General features: G+C 42.1%; 1 protein-coding gene across 4 annotated transcripts in view; it reads left to right on the top strand.

The window, feature by feature from the left end:
• Positions 1 to 11,770, top strand: part of EDA2R (ectodysplasin A2 receptor) — a 49,542-nt gene extending 37,772 nt beyond the window's left edge. For all 4 annotated transcript variants that reach the window (XM_073640910.1, XM_073640908.1, XM_073640909.1 and 1 more), the window contains 2 exons: positions 4,095 to 4,137; positions 7,664 to 11,770. In XM_073640910.1, coding sequence (XP_073497011.1) covers positions 4,095 to 4,137; positions 7,664 to 7,932 — 312 coding nt within the window. In that variant the 3' untranslated portion in view covers positions 7,933 to 11,770. The remainder of the gene's footprint in view (positions 1 to 4,094; positions 4,138 to 7,663) is intronic.
• The last annotated feature ends 4,545 nt before the right edge of the window (positions 11,771 to 16,315 follow it).

The following is a 16,315-nucleotide window of genomic DNA, read 5'->3' as shown; positions in this document are numbered from 1 at the left end:
AGCACTGGACCGAGGGAGGATAAGTAAAGAGTTTGTTTCCTGAAAAAAAAGAAAACCCCTTAAAGTCTTCTGGAGTATTGGACTGCTGTGAGAAATCCTAGATTAGTCCAGTGTAACAGATTTTGTATTATTCTGTATGAAATTCTTATGTTGGATAAAGGGGCATTCACACAACCTTATTTTATAGTCCATGTTATGGTCGCAGTGTCTGGTTCAACTGCAGATCTTCTGACCTGAACTAACAGCCTCACAGCCAATTGTGGAGGTCAGTACCTTTGAGACAAAGGTGACTTGATGATCACATACCTAAAGTATGACAAAGGAGCACTCTTTGTTGGCATATACTTGGCCAATGGGAACATCAGATGTATATACCAGGAGTGTTTCAAGCTGAACTTTAGTGCATATTACTGTAGGTACAGGTAGTCCCTGGGTTATAGACTAGAAGGGTTCAATAGATTTGTTCATAACCTGAATTTGTAAGTACTGGTGCATCTCACTAAATTAGAATATCATCAAAAAGTTAATTTATTTTAGTTCTTCAGTATAAAAAGTAAAGCTCACATATCATATAGAGTTATTACAAGCAGAGTGATCTATTTCAAGTGTTTATTTCGGTTAATGTTGATGATTATGGCTTACAGCCAATGAAAACACAAAAGTCATTATCTCAGTAAATTAGAATAATTAACAAAAAACACCTGCAAAGGCTTCCTAAGCATGCTAATAGGACAGGTGCCTGTCGAGCATGTGTAGTAGGAAGCTCATCTCATGTGACCTGGAAATAACCCATACCATGCTGTTTCCTGCTCACAGCAGAAATTTACTATCCCAAAATACAGCGTGAACAGCAATGTGAGCAGACTCTTCTTACCTCAGCACTCCTGTTATCTGCAGTTTTATATCAAAAAGACAGTTTGGACAGCAGTATGATCAGCCTCTTCTTATCTCAGCACCCCTGGCATCTCTAGTATTATATTCATAAAACAATGTGGAGAGCAGTGTCAGCAGCCTCTTCTTACCTCAGCACTCCTGATATCTCCAGTATTAGATCAGATAGACAGGGTGGACAGCAGTGTGAGCAGCCTCTTCTTACCTCAGCACAAGTCTTAGATCAGATAGACAGGATGGACAGCAGTGTGAGCAGCCCTTTCCTACCTCAACACTCCTGGTATATCCAGTATTATATCTGTAAGACAGGGTGGACAGCAGTGTGAGCAGCCCTTTCCTACCTCAACACTCCTGGTATATCCAGTATTATATCTGTAAGACAGGGTGGACAGCAGTGTGAGCAGCCTCTTCTTACCTCAGCACTCCTGGTATATCCAGTATTATATCTGTAAGACAGGGTGGAAGGCTGTGTGAGCAGCCTCTTCTTACCTCAGCACTCCTGGTATATCCAGTATTATATCTGTAAGACAGGGTGGACAGCAGTGTGAGCAGCCTCTTCTTACCTCAGCACTCCTGGTATATCCAGTATTATATCTGTAAGACAGGGTGGACAGCAATGTGAGCAGCCTCTTCTTACCTCAGCACTCCTGGTATATCTAGTATTATATCTGTAAGACAGGGTGGACAGCAATGTGAGCAGCCTCTTCTTACCTCAGCACTCCTGGTATATCCAGTATTATATCTGTAAGACAGGGTGGACAGCAGTGTGAGCAGCCTCTTCTTACCTCAGCACTCCTGGTATATCCAGTATTATATCTGTAAGACAGGGTGGACAGCAATGTGAGCAGCCTCTTCTTACCTCCGCACTCCTGGTATATCCAGCATTATATCTGTAAGACAGGGTGGACAGCAGTGTGAGCAGCCTCTTCTTACCTCAGCACTCCTGGTATATCCAGTATTATATCTGTAAGACAGGGTGGACAGCAATGTGAGCAGCCTCTTCTTACCTCAGCACTCCTGGTATATCCAGCATTATATCTGTAAGACAGGGTGGACAGCAGTGTGAGCAGCCTCTTCTTACCTCAGCACTCCTGGTATATCCAGTATTATATCTGTAAGACAGGGTGGACAGCAATGTGAGCAGCCTCTTCTTACCTCCGCACTCCTGGTATATCCAGCATTATATCTGTAAGACAGGGTGGACAGCAGTGTGAGCAGCCTCTTCTTACCTCAGCACTCCTGGTATATCAAGTATTATATCTGTAAGACAGGGTGGACAGCAATGTGAGCAGCCTCTTCTTACCTCAGCACTTCTGGTATATCCAGCATTATATCTGTAAGACAGGGTGGACAGCAGTGTGAGCAGCCTCTTCTTACCTCAGCACTCCTGGTATATCCAGTATTATATCTGTAAGACAGGGTGGACAGCAGTGTGAGCAGCCTCTTCTTACCTCAGCACTCCTGGTATATCCAGTATTATATCTGTAAGACAGGGTGGACAGCAGTGTGAGCAGCCTCTTCTTACCTCAGCACAAGTCTTAGATCAGATAGACAGGATGGACAGCAGTGTGAGCAGCCCTTTCCTACCTCAATACTCCTGGTATCTTGAGTATTAGATCAAATAGAGAGTGTGGACAGCAGTGTGAGCAGCCTCTTCTTACCTCAGCACTCCTGGTATATCCAGTATTATATCTGTAAGACAGGGTGGACAGCAATGTGAGCAGCCTCTTCTTACCTCCGCACTCCTGGTATATCCAGCATTATATCTGTAAGACAGGGTGGACAGCAGTGTGAGCAGCCTCTTCTTACCTCAGCACTCCTGGTATATCCAGTATTATATCTGTAAGACAGGGTGGACAGCAATGTGAGCAGCCTCTTCTTACCTCAGCACTCCTGGTATATCCAGCATTATATCTGTAAGACAGGGTGGACAGCAATGTGAGCAGCCTCTTCTTACCTCAGCACTTCTGGTATATCCAGCATTATATCTGTAAGACAGGGTGGACAGCAGTGTGAGCAGCCTCTTCTTACCTCAGCACTCCTGGTATATCCAGTATTATATCTGTAAGACAGGGTGGACAGCAGTGTGAGCAGCCTCTTCTTACCTCAGCACTCCTGGTATATCCAGTATTATATCTGTAAGACAGGGTGGACAGCAGTGTGAGCAGCCTCTTCTTACCTCAGCACAAGTCTTAGATCAGATAGACAGGATGGACAGCAGTGTGAGCAGCCCTTTCCTACCTCAATACTCCTGGTATCTTGAGTATTAGATCAAATAGAGAGTGTGGACAGCAGTGTGAGCAGCCTCTTCTTACCTCAGCACTCCTGGTATATCCAGTATTATATCTGTAAGACAGGGTTGGACAGCAGTGTGAGCAGCCTCTTCTTACCTCAGCACTCCTGGTATCTCAAGTATTATATCTGTAAGACAGAGTGGACTTCTTCGAGCTATCTCAGTGCCTTTAGCTTAGATCAGATTGAGTGATTTTTTTTACATGTGTTTTTATTGCATTTTTGATGCTCCAGTTTTTTTTCTCTTGTTGGTGTCATGTTTTAAACAAAGATCCTTTGTTTTGATACTTCCTGGTATTTGGCTTTGACAAAAAAATTTTGGCATAATCATGTACGGATTACATGCGTTATTTGATACGTTTCCGCCGTGGAAATACACTACAAATGCATGTGTGTTTTTTACTTGCATACTTTCTGAATCTAATACAAGTGTATGGGAAAAATCCACACATAAAATTCAGCGTAGCCGCAAGAGAAGATGACATGTTGCGGATTTGCTGTCAGACTCTGATCAGGCATGCCCTCAGGATTTTTTGTGTGTATACACGGTCCAAAAAAAAAGCCTAGACATGTGAACTGCACCACAGACTGAAGTGGGTTTGAGCTGTATAATATAGACATGAACACATACATGATACTCTGACGACTGAATGAGGCCAAAGGATGTAATCTAAGGGGACGCAATGAGCAACTACTCTACTTTCCCTTTCTACAAATGTTGATAAATCATCCGTAAGGCCCAAAATATGGTGATATCCTAACTATAAGTTATAAATGCATGGAGTCTTTCTTGTAATTCTAAAGTAATGACATATTTGAATAAATATTTAATGTGTCAAATGTGGATTTGTAACAATATTTTCTGATAAAATAAATATTTAAAACTTTTTTTCATTTCTTTCTTTTCATAGACAAGTGATGATCTCATGTCTTGCTTGAATACTACCACTTTAGGTAAGTGTTAAATGAGTTAATTAAAGGTGACAGCCCAACATGTGTATTCCTCAATTAGGCCGGGGTCCCACTAGCGTATGGCATCGGATGCGATATGCTAATGACACTCTGCTCTGCTGCAAGTCGGAGCCTCTCGCACAGAGAGAATCCCACCACAGCTGCGGAGGGGACGGAGAAAGTAATTTCTCCATCTCCTCTGTTGCTGGCATCGGCGGGAATCGCACTGCACTCGGGTGATATCCGAGTGCAGTGCGATGTTTCACATGCACCCATAGATTATATGGGTGCGTGTGATCCGAATCCATCATGCAATCGCAGAATGCTGCGAATTTTTTTCAGCCCTATCGCAATCCGATCGGAGCTGGAAAAAAAAAAACGCCACTGAACACACCATCATAGGACTAAATTGGTCCGAATGCAATCCGATTTTATTATCGGATTGCGTTCGTCCGATTTAATCACAAGTGAGAGCGAACCCTTTGTGTGTTAGTTTGACAATTCTTTAAGGCTTGGGCTACACTTTGGCTTTTTGTAGCGCTACTGATTGATTTTATTGATATTGCAGTCCAAACAATATACTGAGTTGTATGGAATTGGGTGGGCTAGCTGCCACTTAATAGTTAAAATTAATTAGTAGATTTACAAAGACAATTTCCGATCATATTCACACTCCCACCAGTGTCTGCAAACAGATATCAAGTCTTTTCTTTACCCACATTGCACTCACCCCCCATCTCACCTAACAGAAAATAAGATAAAAGGGGGACACGTCCTCTAATAGTGACGCTTCATGGAATTACACGATCGCAAAAAGACTTTTACTATACTCCCAAGATGAATACTTGATACATAGCACATAAAAATACTGGCGGTGAGGTGACCATCCACCCGACTCCGTTTCGCCATTACAACTTCTTCCTAATACCCTGAGAAGACACTCTGGTGGAAGTGTGAATACGAACCTGAAAGTGTCTCATTTACTCAGAACAGAAGACTGTGTGTAATCCTGGATAAATCCTGTGATTTAGGGCTCACTTGCACCAGCGTAGATTATCTAATGTAGGTGAATCGGATCGATTATGGTAATGACACACTGATTTGAGATTGATCAGAGTGTCAGCTTAGTGTGATCTGATTCTCTCGGATAAGAGTATCGTAGCACAGGGGAGGAGAAGATGGAAAACAAAATTTCTCTATCTTTTCCATTGTGTGAGTCTGGGGAAACCAGGCTGCACTTGGATGTCATCCGAGTGCAGTCCGATGTTTTCCATGCACCCATACACTTGAAAGCGCAAGTGGCATCCAAATTGCGCCGCAACTTGCAGCAGTGCGAATGCTTTTTCAAGGCACTGTATATACATTATTGTGGGTGTGTATGTATGTGCATACAGCAGTGATGTAGGTGCTGTCGAGTTGTATGTATTTGCACTGTTCATGTAGCAGAGTTGTGTGCATAATGTGATTGCTGCAGAGAAACACTAACAAAAGGTAACTGAACCTGACTGTAAGCTCCCAATATTACCTCTGTATAAAGCTCTCCAGTGCACTTTATCTCAGGGTAATATTGACCCCCTTATTGATATTGACCCTTTTTCATATTTGCACCATCAGGGAAGTTTTCAGTAATAGAAAATATATGTATCCTATTGTCTGATATACAGAATTTATCAAAGATACGACCACCAGGAAACAACAGGTGACAGCAGAAATTGAGAAAGAGGTACATATTTATAAAGACATCCACAAAAGTGCCTGTATTAAAGTGCATGGAGATTACAATATAGAATACAAGTGTATCTATTATAAAGGTAATTTACAATACAAGAGCACCATGCCTTTATGTCAGTATTTAAGATGGCCTTGCAAAAGTCTCACTTGCCACTAGTCCAAATGCGCGTTTCGCATGTATAGCTTCTTCAGGGGGCAGTTAGGATTATTCCTGTGCTATGTTAAGTAGTGCACCAATCTGATCATATGATCGGATCTTAGACAACTGCCGCACCATTATCACAATGTTGACCATGATCCTGTCAATATTAAAGCGCTACCAGTGGAATATGTAAGTGACAAGCAAGTGTAAGTGAAACTGAAGCCATGAATGGATTAAAATATTCAATGAGTGAGAAAAACAAAATAAGTCAAAAACATATGAACAATAATGTGACTGTGATTACCAACAATACGATATGATACAGCGATACGGATACAACCACTGGCAGGTTGTAATTGGGAAACGCATGATGGATATGGCCGCCTAAAATGCTGATATACTGTAAGGGCATGGAGCACTTCTATTCTACATTACCTCTAGAATACTGATGGAGAGACATGATCCACTTGTATTCCATATTGTAATCTCCATGCACTTTATTACAGGCACTTTTCAGGATTATAAATATGTACCTCTTTCCAATCTTTGCTGTCACCTGTTGTTTTCTGGTGGTCTTATCTTGGATCAATTGCCTTACATTGTGTCATTTGGTTATTATCAATTTGTTTGACTCCTCGTTCTCTTCGTTTTTGAGCAAATTCTTATGCAAAATAACCTTCATGAATCAGGCCTCACACAATGCGATAGATAGAAATTAATAAATTATTTTATTGGTTATGAGTCTGACATGTATCAAACAAAATTGACAAAAAGGGAAGAACCCCCATATAGAAATCCCTCTCTTTCGGGCCATAAAACATTTATTATTTATAGTTAAAGAGTATTTAAAATATTGTCCCTAATCTGCCTACAATTATTGTGTTTTTTTTTAGTAGCCACCTATATTGATTAATTTGATGAACTCGAGGGTGCCACCATTTGTATAGTAGAATAGGACAAGTTGTGTTTAAGCCACACGTCTCCCCAACGTGTTTCACCGCATGTGCGGCGTCATCAGGGGATGGGACGCTATATCAAATAAGTCTTAAAATCATGCAGCCATTTAAAATGAAATGATGAAGCTGAGGGCCTCACAATCTGTGAAATACACAATACATATATGGCCAAAAAGGCTCTAATGTGGAGTTAAGCAGCGGGAGTATGACAATCAGCGTGATCTAGGTACATCACATGTAATATAACATATAAGGTGCCGTCTAGTACAAAAAAAAGGTGACCTATACTTGGACCTACATACATCTTCCGGTCTCTATGAAATGATTGTCCTGCCTATTTAGCCCCCACTGTCAAGGAAATCGGACACTTCAAAGCTTTACTTTCATCAATTATAGGCCACGTTCACACGTTCAGTATTTGGTCAGTATTTTACATCAGTATTTGTAAGACAAAACCAGGAGTGGGTGATAAATCCAGAAGTGGTGACGTGTTTCTATTATACGTTTTCTCTGATTGTTCCTCTCCTGGTTTTGGCTTACACATACTGATGTAAATACTGACCGAATACTGAACGTGGCCTAAAACTAATGGATGATATGAATCGACACAAATCAGTAAATAAAGTGATGATCATGACTGTTAGTGTCTGAAGCGTTCTTGCCTGGCTCTAACAAGTAATGTTATTTCCTTTTCCACCAGGTCTTTCCATCTCTCAAATTCCAGAGTCTTTGCTTCTGTTACTTGCACAAAAACTGGACGCTGTGACTCCTGGAGCCAAAGATTTCCGGGATATTGGAATTGCTCTGGGGGTTCAGCCACATCTTGTGGAGGGAATGGCAGGATTTCAGGCATTGCACGCTCATCTGTCCTCTGACCTGCCGTGTACGCTCCTGCACCTGGTGCACACTCTTCAGAGGCTGCAGTGCAGAGACGCCTTGGCCGTGATTTGTTCACATTTCGGCCAGTAATGGTCGGCTGTTCTGAAAGTCCATTACGATGGCTGGGTGCAGATACATCACACCGGCTGCTTCCTCCTGGGTAGTCATCCTACAAGAGGTATTATTGTACAGAGCCCCTGCTGGAACTACAGTTTTACCGGATCTGGGGCGGGAGTAGGTCTCACTGAGGAGACGCCTCATCCGCCTGGATGATCCGCCTGGATGACAGGGAGAATCCACGAATTGGTCCTCAGCTGGGTCTAGAAGAATGCTGAAATTATTTTGTATTTAATTGTTTCTGTGATTTGACTGCTGACTATTATTGTCCAATTCTTTATATTGTTGAATATGAAACAGCCACAGTGACCAGATGAATGATGGCAGCTGGGCTGTGCAGTAATCATTTCTGGTTAGTGAATTGTAATGCCTCCCATGGTCCAGCAGATGGCAGTGCATCCCTGCTCATGGCACAACATGATGCTGGATGCAGCTTGTGCTAACATTATGTAAAGGGCATCTTCTAACCTTTTCATAATATTGGTCTTAAAATGTGCCGGTCCTTTTTATTGCCATTTCTTTAATGTGGCGTTGATTGCACTGTAACAAGGTATTATTTAGGGACATAGATAAATTGACACTTGAGATTCCTATTTCAATGAAATGTTGATTTACAATCAGTCAGTTATCGACTAAAGCGAATTTAACAGCGTCTAACTGTGCTGTGCGTCAGATTACTGGTATGGTGTAGCAGAGCTGAGTTTGTTGTGGGTCGCCATTTCTTCATCATATCGCAGTGTTTTATTGCTGATTGTCCATAGAATTACAAGTCTTAACCAAGTGAATAAAACAGATGACAAATTGCGCTCTGCTACATGTAAATAATCCACTATATTCACATTAACTTCTGAAATGTACAATGAATCAAACCGTCTGCCATTGTTATACGTCTCCTTTACATTTCTCTTGTGTGTGGCAGTAATGCAGAACAGTGTTAATATTACTTGTGGTCTTATGGTGTAGATGGAGCTGTACTGGAAGCGGGGTCCCCTTTTCCCTGAGATGCACCCAGTAATGTTCTGCCAGTTTCTACCATTGCCAACACAGTGCCCGTATATCACCCGCTATTACTATGTAGTGAGAGAACTGTAAATGGCAGGTGGCAGCATCGGTGCAGGGGGATAGACCGGGTCTGAAAACTGTAAGTATCTAGATTGTGGTCCTTTAATATTTTTTATTTTTGTAAAGATTATGATGGTTTCCTAGCATCTCCCACCATGTATTACAGTAAATAAGATTTCACTAAGGGCCCCGGTTCACATTGGACTAACATTGTCCATTCTTAATGGGTTTGGTCTAATGTGTATGGCGTCCCATGACAAATGATGTCGGGGGAGATAAGGAGCTAACACGTCCCTCTTACTGTTCTCGTGGAGATAAGCCTCTGCCAGATGAGTCAGGCTGCGACTTTCTCATAGAGTTTAAATATGCAAGTTGCCTCTTGAGAGATTAAGAAGACTAGAACTCTACTGCCACCTATTGGAAGCAGCAATCCTAAAAGTCACTTTAATATTGCTACTTCCAGTGGGTGGCGGTAGAGTTCTTGTCTTCTTCCTCTCTGAAGAGGCAACTTGCATATTTAATTTCCCAGAGGAGCATTGCGAGGCTTAAAAGTCTCCTCACATTGGCATGCCAGGCCTGGCATGACACTCTCCACAAGGAGAAATGTTACCCCTTTCTCATAGAGAACACAGGAGCGCCTAGCAAAACAAGAATCCTGAGTATGGGAGAGTCAGACGAGATAGCTGCCGGCTAAATGAGCGAACAAACCATTGTTCTGCTGACAGCTTTGTAATGTTAATGGGGGCTTAAAGTGGACCTGTCACCATGAAAATGTCGTCCAATCTGCTGCCATCATGTAATAGAGCAGGGGGAGAGGAGTAGATGGACACATAGTTTAGTGAGTAAAGTCTCAGTATAACCTGTGATTTATTCAGTTAAATCTCTGCTGTTTCTGAAATTTTCGGTCCAGTGCGCGGGCCTAGTAGTGACTGACAGCTGCCTCTACATGCACAGTTATACAAAGAAAGCTGTCAGTCACTGATCGGACCGCCCACTAGACCGAAAATCCAATGAAGAACAGAGGATTAAAGGGAACCTGTCACTTGAAAAAACACTATTAATTTGCACATGGGGGATTAGTCTGCAGGTTAATAGTGTTTTGAACCTGCTCGGCCCCGCACTTAGACCCCCACTGCCAGGAGGAAATGAACTTTATTCCTTCCGGTAGCATTCCAGTTTCAGTCACGGGCAGTACCGCTGCGGGTTCAGTCACCGCTCTGTATATTGAGAGTGGCGGCTGTAACCGTGCCCCTGGCACTGACTGACAGCGGGGTCTAATGCTGATCCTGCTGTCAGTCAGTGCCGGGGGAGCGGTTACAGCTGCCACTCTCTATACACAGAGCAGTGACTGAATCAGCTCTGGTGCAGCCCCCGTGACTGAAACCGGAACGCTACCGGGAGGAATAAAATTAATTTCCTCCTGGCAGGGGGGGTCTAAGTGCGGGTGCCGTGCTGGTTCAAAATGCTATTAAGTTGCAGATTAACCCCATAGCTGCAGGTTTTCATGTGACTGGTTCCCTTTAAATGATTAAAACACAGGTTATACCAAATCTTTTCTCACAAAACTATACATCAGTCTGCTCAGCCCCCCCTGGTATATAGCATGGTGCCTGTAGCTTAGACTGCATTTTCATTGTGACAGGTTCCCCTAAATCTCAATAATGTACTGAAGGGGAAATCTCCAGTGTAAGGCCACATTCACACATTCAGTATTTGGTCAGTTTTTTCATCAGTATTTATAAGCCAAAACCAGGAGTGGGTGATAAATACAGAAGTGGTGACGTGTTTCTATTATACTTTTCCTCTGATTGTTCCACTCCTGGTTTTGGCTACAAATACTGATGTAAAATACTGACCAAATACTGAACATGTGAACGTGGCCTAAGATCAATGCTGTGAATTTCAAATTTGCAGCATGACAAGTGCAATGCAAGTGGTGAAATGTGTGGAAAATCTGCAAAATCCACCGTGGTGTTTACCACTGCAACTTTAGCAGCAGATTTTCCACCGCAGAATGGTCCCGTGGGATTGTACCCTAATATAAATGCACAAAGTACAATATTGTGTAAGGTGTCCCGTATGATTGAGAAGATTACAATTTAAAGGGGAATCTGACAGCTCCATACACATTCATATATTGTAAGTATTTGTAAATTCAGTGAAATTCCTTTACTTTGGCAACAGATAATCTAGCTCTGGATAAACTAGAAACGATGTGGGATTTTACTAGACAAGAAGCTGAAGCCTGAAGAGAGAACCGAGGTGTCCGCTGATTAAAACAAATAAAAATTAGAAAGGAAATCAAAATCTTTCTTCCATTTTGAATGTGATTTAGGAACACAACCTATTGTCTCTCCATAGACGAGCACTGGTTATTAGCTGCCATTGTTTGCCACTTAGTATTTCACTGTACAGCTTAGAGATTTCTTTTGTGCAGTAATGAGCATCTAGTAAATGCTCAGGACTCACTATAGTAGGGGGCTTAGTAGGGGGCAATCGTTTATTACTGGGTGTTTGTATTCTGTATATGGCATTAAAAAAAAAAAAGAAATAAAACTCAGTGAAAATGTCTGCCAGACATAGAAAGCAGGACGTTTAGGCACAGGATCACCTGCTTGTTGATCGCTGTGTTATACGTGAATGTTAGTACTTGTTTCCTATATGATCATTCGTTTTTTGATGTTTTTTGTAGTAATGTTTGTTACTTTTGTTTTATATGGTCTTTAATTTAATAAAATATTCTTTTTAACATGCTGGATTATTACTTCAACTATGATATAAAACAATGTTTCACTTATGAAAGAATGTGATTGTTGCTTTTGAGTCTATGCCGTGTTCAGGTGCCAGAAGATCAGTGTGTCCTAATTTATAGAAACCACTCCGATGGCATTTTACGTGGGCCCCAGGAGCCATGACATTGGGATGAGATTGTGCAGTTTTTATTTATGTACGAAACTTTACAAATAAAGGGTAATCACTGTAAAACTAATAAAGTGTACAGCGTTAGGCCTCCTTCACATGTGGCCGTGTTACCCACACATAGACATATCAGGTTTTTTTCCGACAGCATGGATGACGAGGACTAATAAAAATCCATGGGACCATGTAAACACGTACAGCACACAGATGACATCCGTGTGCCGTGCGTCTGATACATACCGGAATAGAATACAGAATAGAAATGACTATTATGTGTTAAAGATATGCAAAGATATAGATAGATAGATAATCAGGCTGGGAAACTACATGGTTATTAGGCCCTTCCTTACCTAAAAATACCAGCCTGCAGCCGCCCCAGAATTGGCACATCACATGAGATGCTCCAATTCTGGCTCTTCTCGGTGTCCTCGTGTTTTGGCAGTCAGGGTGATGGGGCTTGGGGTTGATGTTGGCAGTGAATTATCCAAAAACACAGCTCAATCGTCCTGTAATAACGTCCCCAACTGTAATAATGTCCTTTGTTTTGTCCCCTCATCCTGAAATAATGTCTTTCATCCTGTAATAATGTCCACTGTCCTATCTTCCATCCTGTAATAATGGTCCACATCCTCTAATAATGGCTACCATCTTGGCCTCCAACCTGTAATGAATGTCCCTCATCCTGTAATAATGTCCGCATCCAGTAATAATGTCCCTTGTCCTGACCACATTCCTGTAATGATGTTCCCTACCTTGGCCCCATCCTGTAATAATGTGCACTAGTATGCCGCCTTCCAGTAATAGAGTCCTCCATCCTGCCACCCATCCTGTAATATTGTCCTCCACTCTACCCCCCATCCTGAAATAGCGTCCTCCATCCTGGCCCCCAACCTGTAATAATGTCCCCTATTCTAGCCCCCACCATGTAGTAATGTCCCCTGTCATTGCCCATATCCTGCAGTAATGGCCCATATCCTCTAATAATGTCCCCCATCATGGCCCCCTTTCTGTAATAATGTTCCTTGTCTTGGGCCCCTTTTAATAATGTCCATCATTCTGGTCCCTTCCTGTAATAATGTCCCCCATCTTGCACCCCCTCACTATTATAATGTCCCCCATCTTGAAACCTTCTTATAAAAAATGTCATCCATCCTATCCTCTTCCTGTAATGAGATAATTTTCTATGTAATACTTCTGAATAGCAGTCATACAGTTACCAATAAACAAATACAATATTGTTACTAAACAAGTCTGCTATTCCAAAAGTAATATACCAATAATAAACCACATAAAGGGATAAATACCTCCACACAATGACCATATATTATTACAACATAGTGTCTTAATTTACCAATCATCCTGTTACTGAACAAAATCCACTATGACTATAATGTACTGCATCCTATTATAATGATCCACATCCTGGCCCCAATCATATAATAATGTCCTCTGTCCTGGCCCCCATCCTGTAATAACATTCCCTTTCTGGCCCCTGTACTGTAATAATGTCCCCTATCCTGCCTCCCATCCTGTAATAATGTCATCTGTCCTGGACCCCCTCCTGTAATAACGTTCCCCTTTCTGGCCCCTATACTGTAATAATGTCCCCCATCCTGACATTATTATTCTAATAATGTCCCCTGTCATGGCTAGAATCCAGTAATAATGTCTCCCATCTTGTAATAATGACCCCCACCCTGTAATAATAATATCCTCCATTCTGGCTCCCATCCTGTAATAATGTCTCCTATACTCTAATAATGTCTACCATCCTGTCCCCCATCTTGTAATAATGTCCTCTGATCTGGCCCCCATCATTTAGTAATGTCTACCATCCTGGCCTCCAACCCGTAATAATGTCCCCCATCCTGTAATAATGTCCCCATCTTGTAATAATATCCTCTATCCTGGCCCTCATCCTGTATTCCCTCATCCTGTAATAATGCCCTCAATCCTGGCCTCCATCCTGAAACAATGTCGCCTATCTTGGCCCCCAACCTGTAATAATGTCCCCCATCCTGGCACCCATCCTGAAATAGTGCCTCTCATCCTGGCCCCTATCCTGTATAATGTACTGCATCCTATTATAATGTTCCACACCTGTCCTCCATCCTATAATAATGTCCCCCATTCTGTATAAATGCCCCCCATTGTGAAATGATGCTCCCTACCCTGTATTAATGTCCCATACTGGCACTCTTCACATACATTTAAAATAAAAATATATATATTTTTTTTCTCACCTGTCCCCTCTCTCATGACAAACAGCCTCCTCTCTCTTGTCCATAGCAGGTGCAAGGGGGAATGAAACGAATGGTGCATGGCAGTGACATCAGGCGTGCCAGTTGCTGGCCTCTGATTGTCTAGTGGCATGTATGGCTATTGCAATGCAGGGAACAGGTGGCTGTCTGTGCCACAATAATGTCCCCCATCCTGTAATAATGTTTCCCATATTGTAATAGTATCCCCTATTCTGTAAAAATGACCTCTATTCTTGTCCCCATATTGTAATAATGTCCTCCATCCTGTATTAATGTCTACCATCCTGGCCCTTATCTTGTAGTAATGTCGCCCATCCTGTAATAATGTCCTCTGTCCAATCTACATCCTGTTATGATGTCCTCCATCCTGTAATAATGTCCTCTGTCCTATCCACATCCTGTAATGATGTCCCCCATCCTGTAATAATGTCCTCTGTCCTAATCTACATCTTGTAATGATGTCCCCCATCCAGTAATAATGTCCTCTGTCTTAATTTACATCCTGTAATGATGTCCCCCATCCTGTAATAATGTCCTCTGTCCTAATCTACATCCTGTAATGATGTCCCCCATCCTGTAATAATGTCCTCTGTCCTAGTCTACATCTTGTAATGATGTCCCCCATCCTGTAAAAATGTCCTCTGTCCTAATCTACATCCTGTAATGATGTACCCCATCCGATAATAATGTCCTCTGTCCTATCCACATCCTGTAATGATGTCCCCCATCCTGTAATAATGTCCTCTGTCCTAATCTACATCCTGTAATGATGTACCCCATCTGGTAATAATGTCCTCCTACCCGACCTCCATCCTATAATGTTCCCCATCCTGTAATAATGTCCTCTGTCCTAATCTACATCTTGTTATGATGTCCCCCATCCTGTAATAATGTCCTCTGTCCTAGTCTACATCTTGTAATGATGTCCCCCATCTTGTAATAATGTCCTCTGTCCTAATCTACATCCTGTAATGATGTCCCCCATCCTGTAATAATGTCCTCTGTCCTAATCTACATCCTGTAATGATGTACCCCATCCGATAATAATGTCCTCTGTCCTATCCACATCCTGTAATGATGTCCCCCATCCTGTAGTAATGTCCTCTGTCCTAATCTACATACTGTAATGATGTACCCCATCCGGTAATAATGTCCTCCTACCCGACCTCCATCCTATAATGTTCCCCATCCTGTAATAATGTCCTCTGTCCTAATCTACATCTTGTAATGATGTCCCCCATCCTGTAATAATGTCCTCTGTCCTAATCTACATCCTGTAATGATGTACCCCATCCGATAATAATGTCCTCTGTCCTATCCACATCCTGTAATGATGTCCCCCATCCTGTAATAATGTCCTCTGTCCTAATCTACATCTTGTAATGATGTCCCCCATCCTGTAATAATGTCCTCTGTCCTAATCTACATCCTGTAATGATGTACCCCATCCGATAATAATGTCCTCTGTCCTATCCACATCCTGTAATGATGTCCCCCATCCTGGAATAATGTCCTCTGTCCTAATCTACATCCTGTAATGATGTCCCCCATACTGTAATAATGTCCTCTGTCCTAATCTACATCCTGTAATGATGTCCCCCATCCTGTAATAATGTCCTCTGCCCTAATCTACATCCTGTAATGATGTCCCCCATCCTGGAATAATGTCCTCTGTCCTAATCTACATCCTGTAATGATGTACCCCATCCGGTAATAATGTCCTCCTACCCGACCTCCATTCTATAATGTTCCCCATCCTGTAATAATGTCCTCTGTCCTAATCTACATCCTGTAATGATGTCCCCCATCCTGTAGTAATGTCCTCTGTCCTAATCTACATCCTGTAATGATGTACCCCATCCGGTAATAATGTCCTCCTACCCGACCTCCATCCTATAATGTTCCCCATCCTGTAATCATGTCCTCTGTCCTAATCTACATCTTGTTATGATGTCCCCCATCCTGTAATAATGTCCTCTGTCCTAGTCTACATCTTGTAATGATGTCCCCCATCTTGTAATAATGTCCTCTGTCCTAATCTACATCCTGTAATGATGTCCCCCATCCTGGAATAATGTCCTCTGTCCTAATCTACAGTACAGGCCAAAAGTTTG

The sequence above is a fragment of the Phyllobates terribilis genome, unplaced genomic scaffold (genome assembly GCF_046119375.1).
Source record: "Phyllobates terribilis strain yellow unplaced genomic scaffold, ASM4611937v1 Scaffold_7__3_contigs__length_470593459, whole genome shotgun sequence".
NCBI classification, from domain to species: Eukaryota; Metazoa; Chordata; class Amphibia; order Anura; family Dendrobatidae; genus Phyllobates; species Phyllobates terribilis.
The sequence above is the reverse complement of the archived record's forward strand: the minus strand, read 5'-3'. Positions and strand labels throughout refer to the sequence as shown.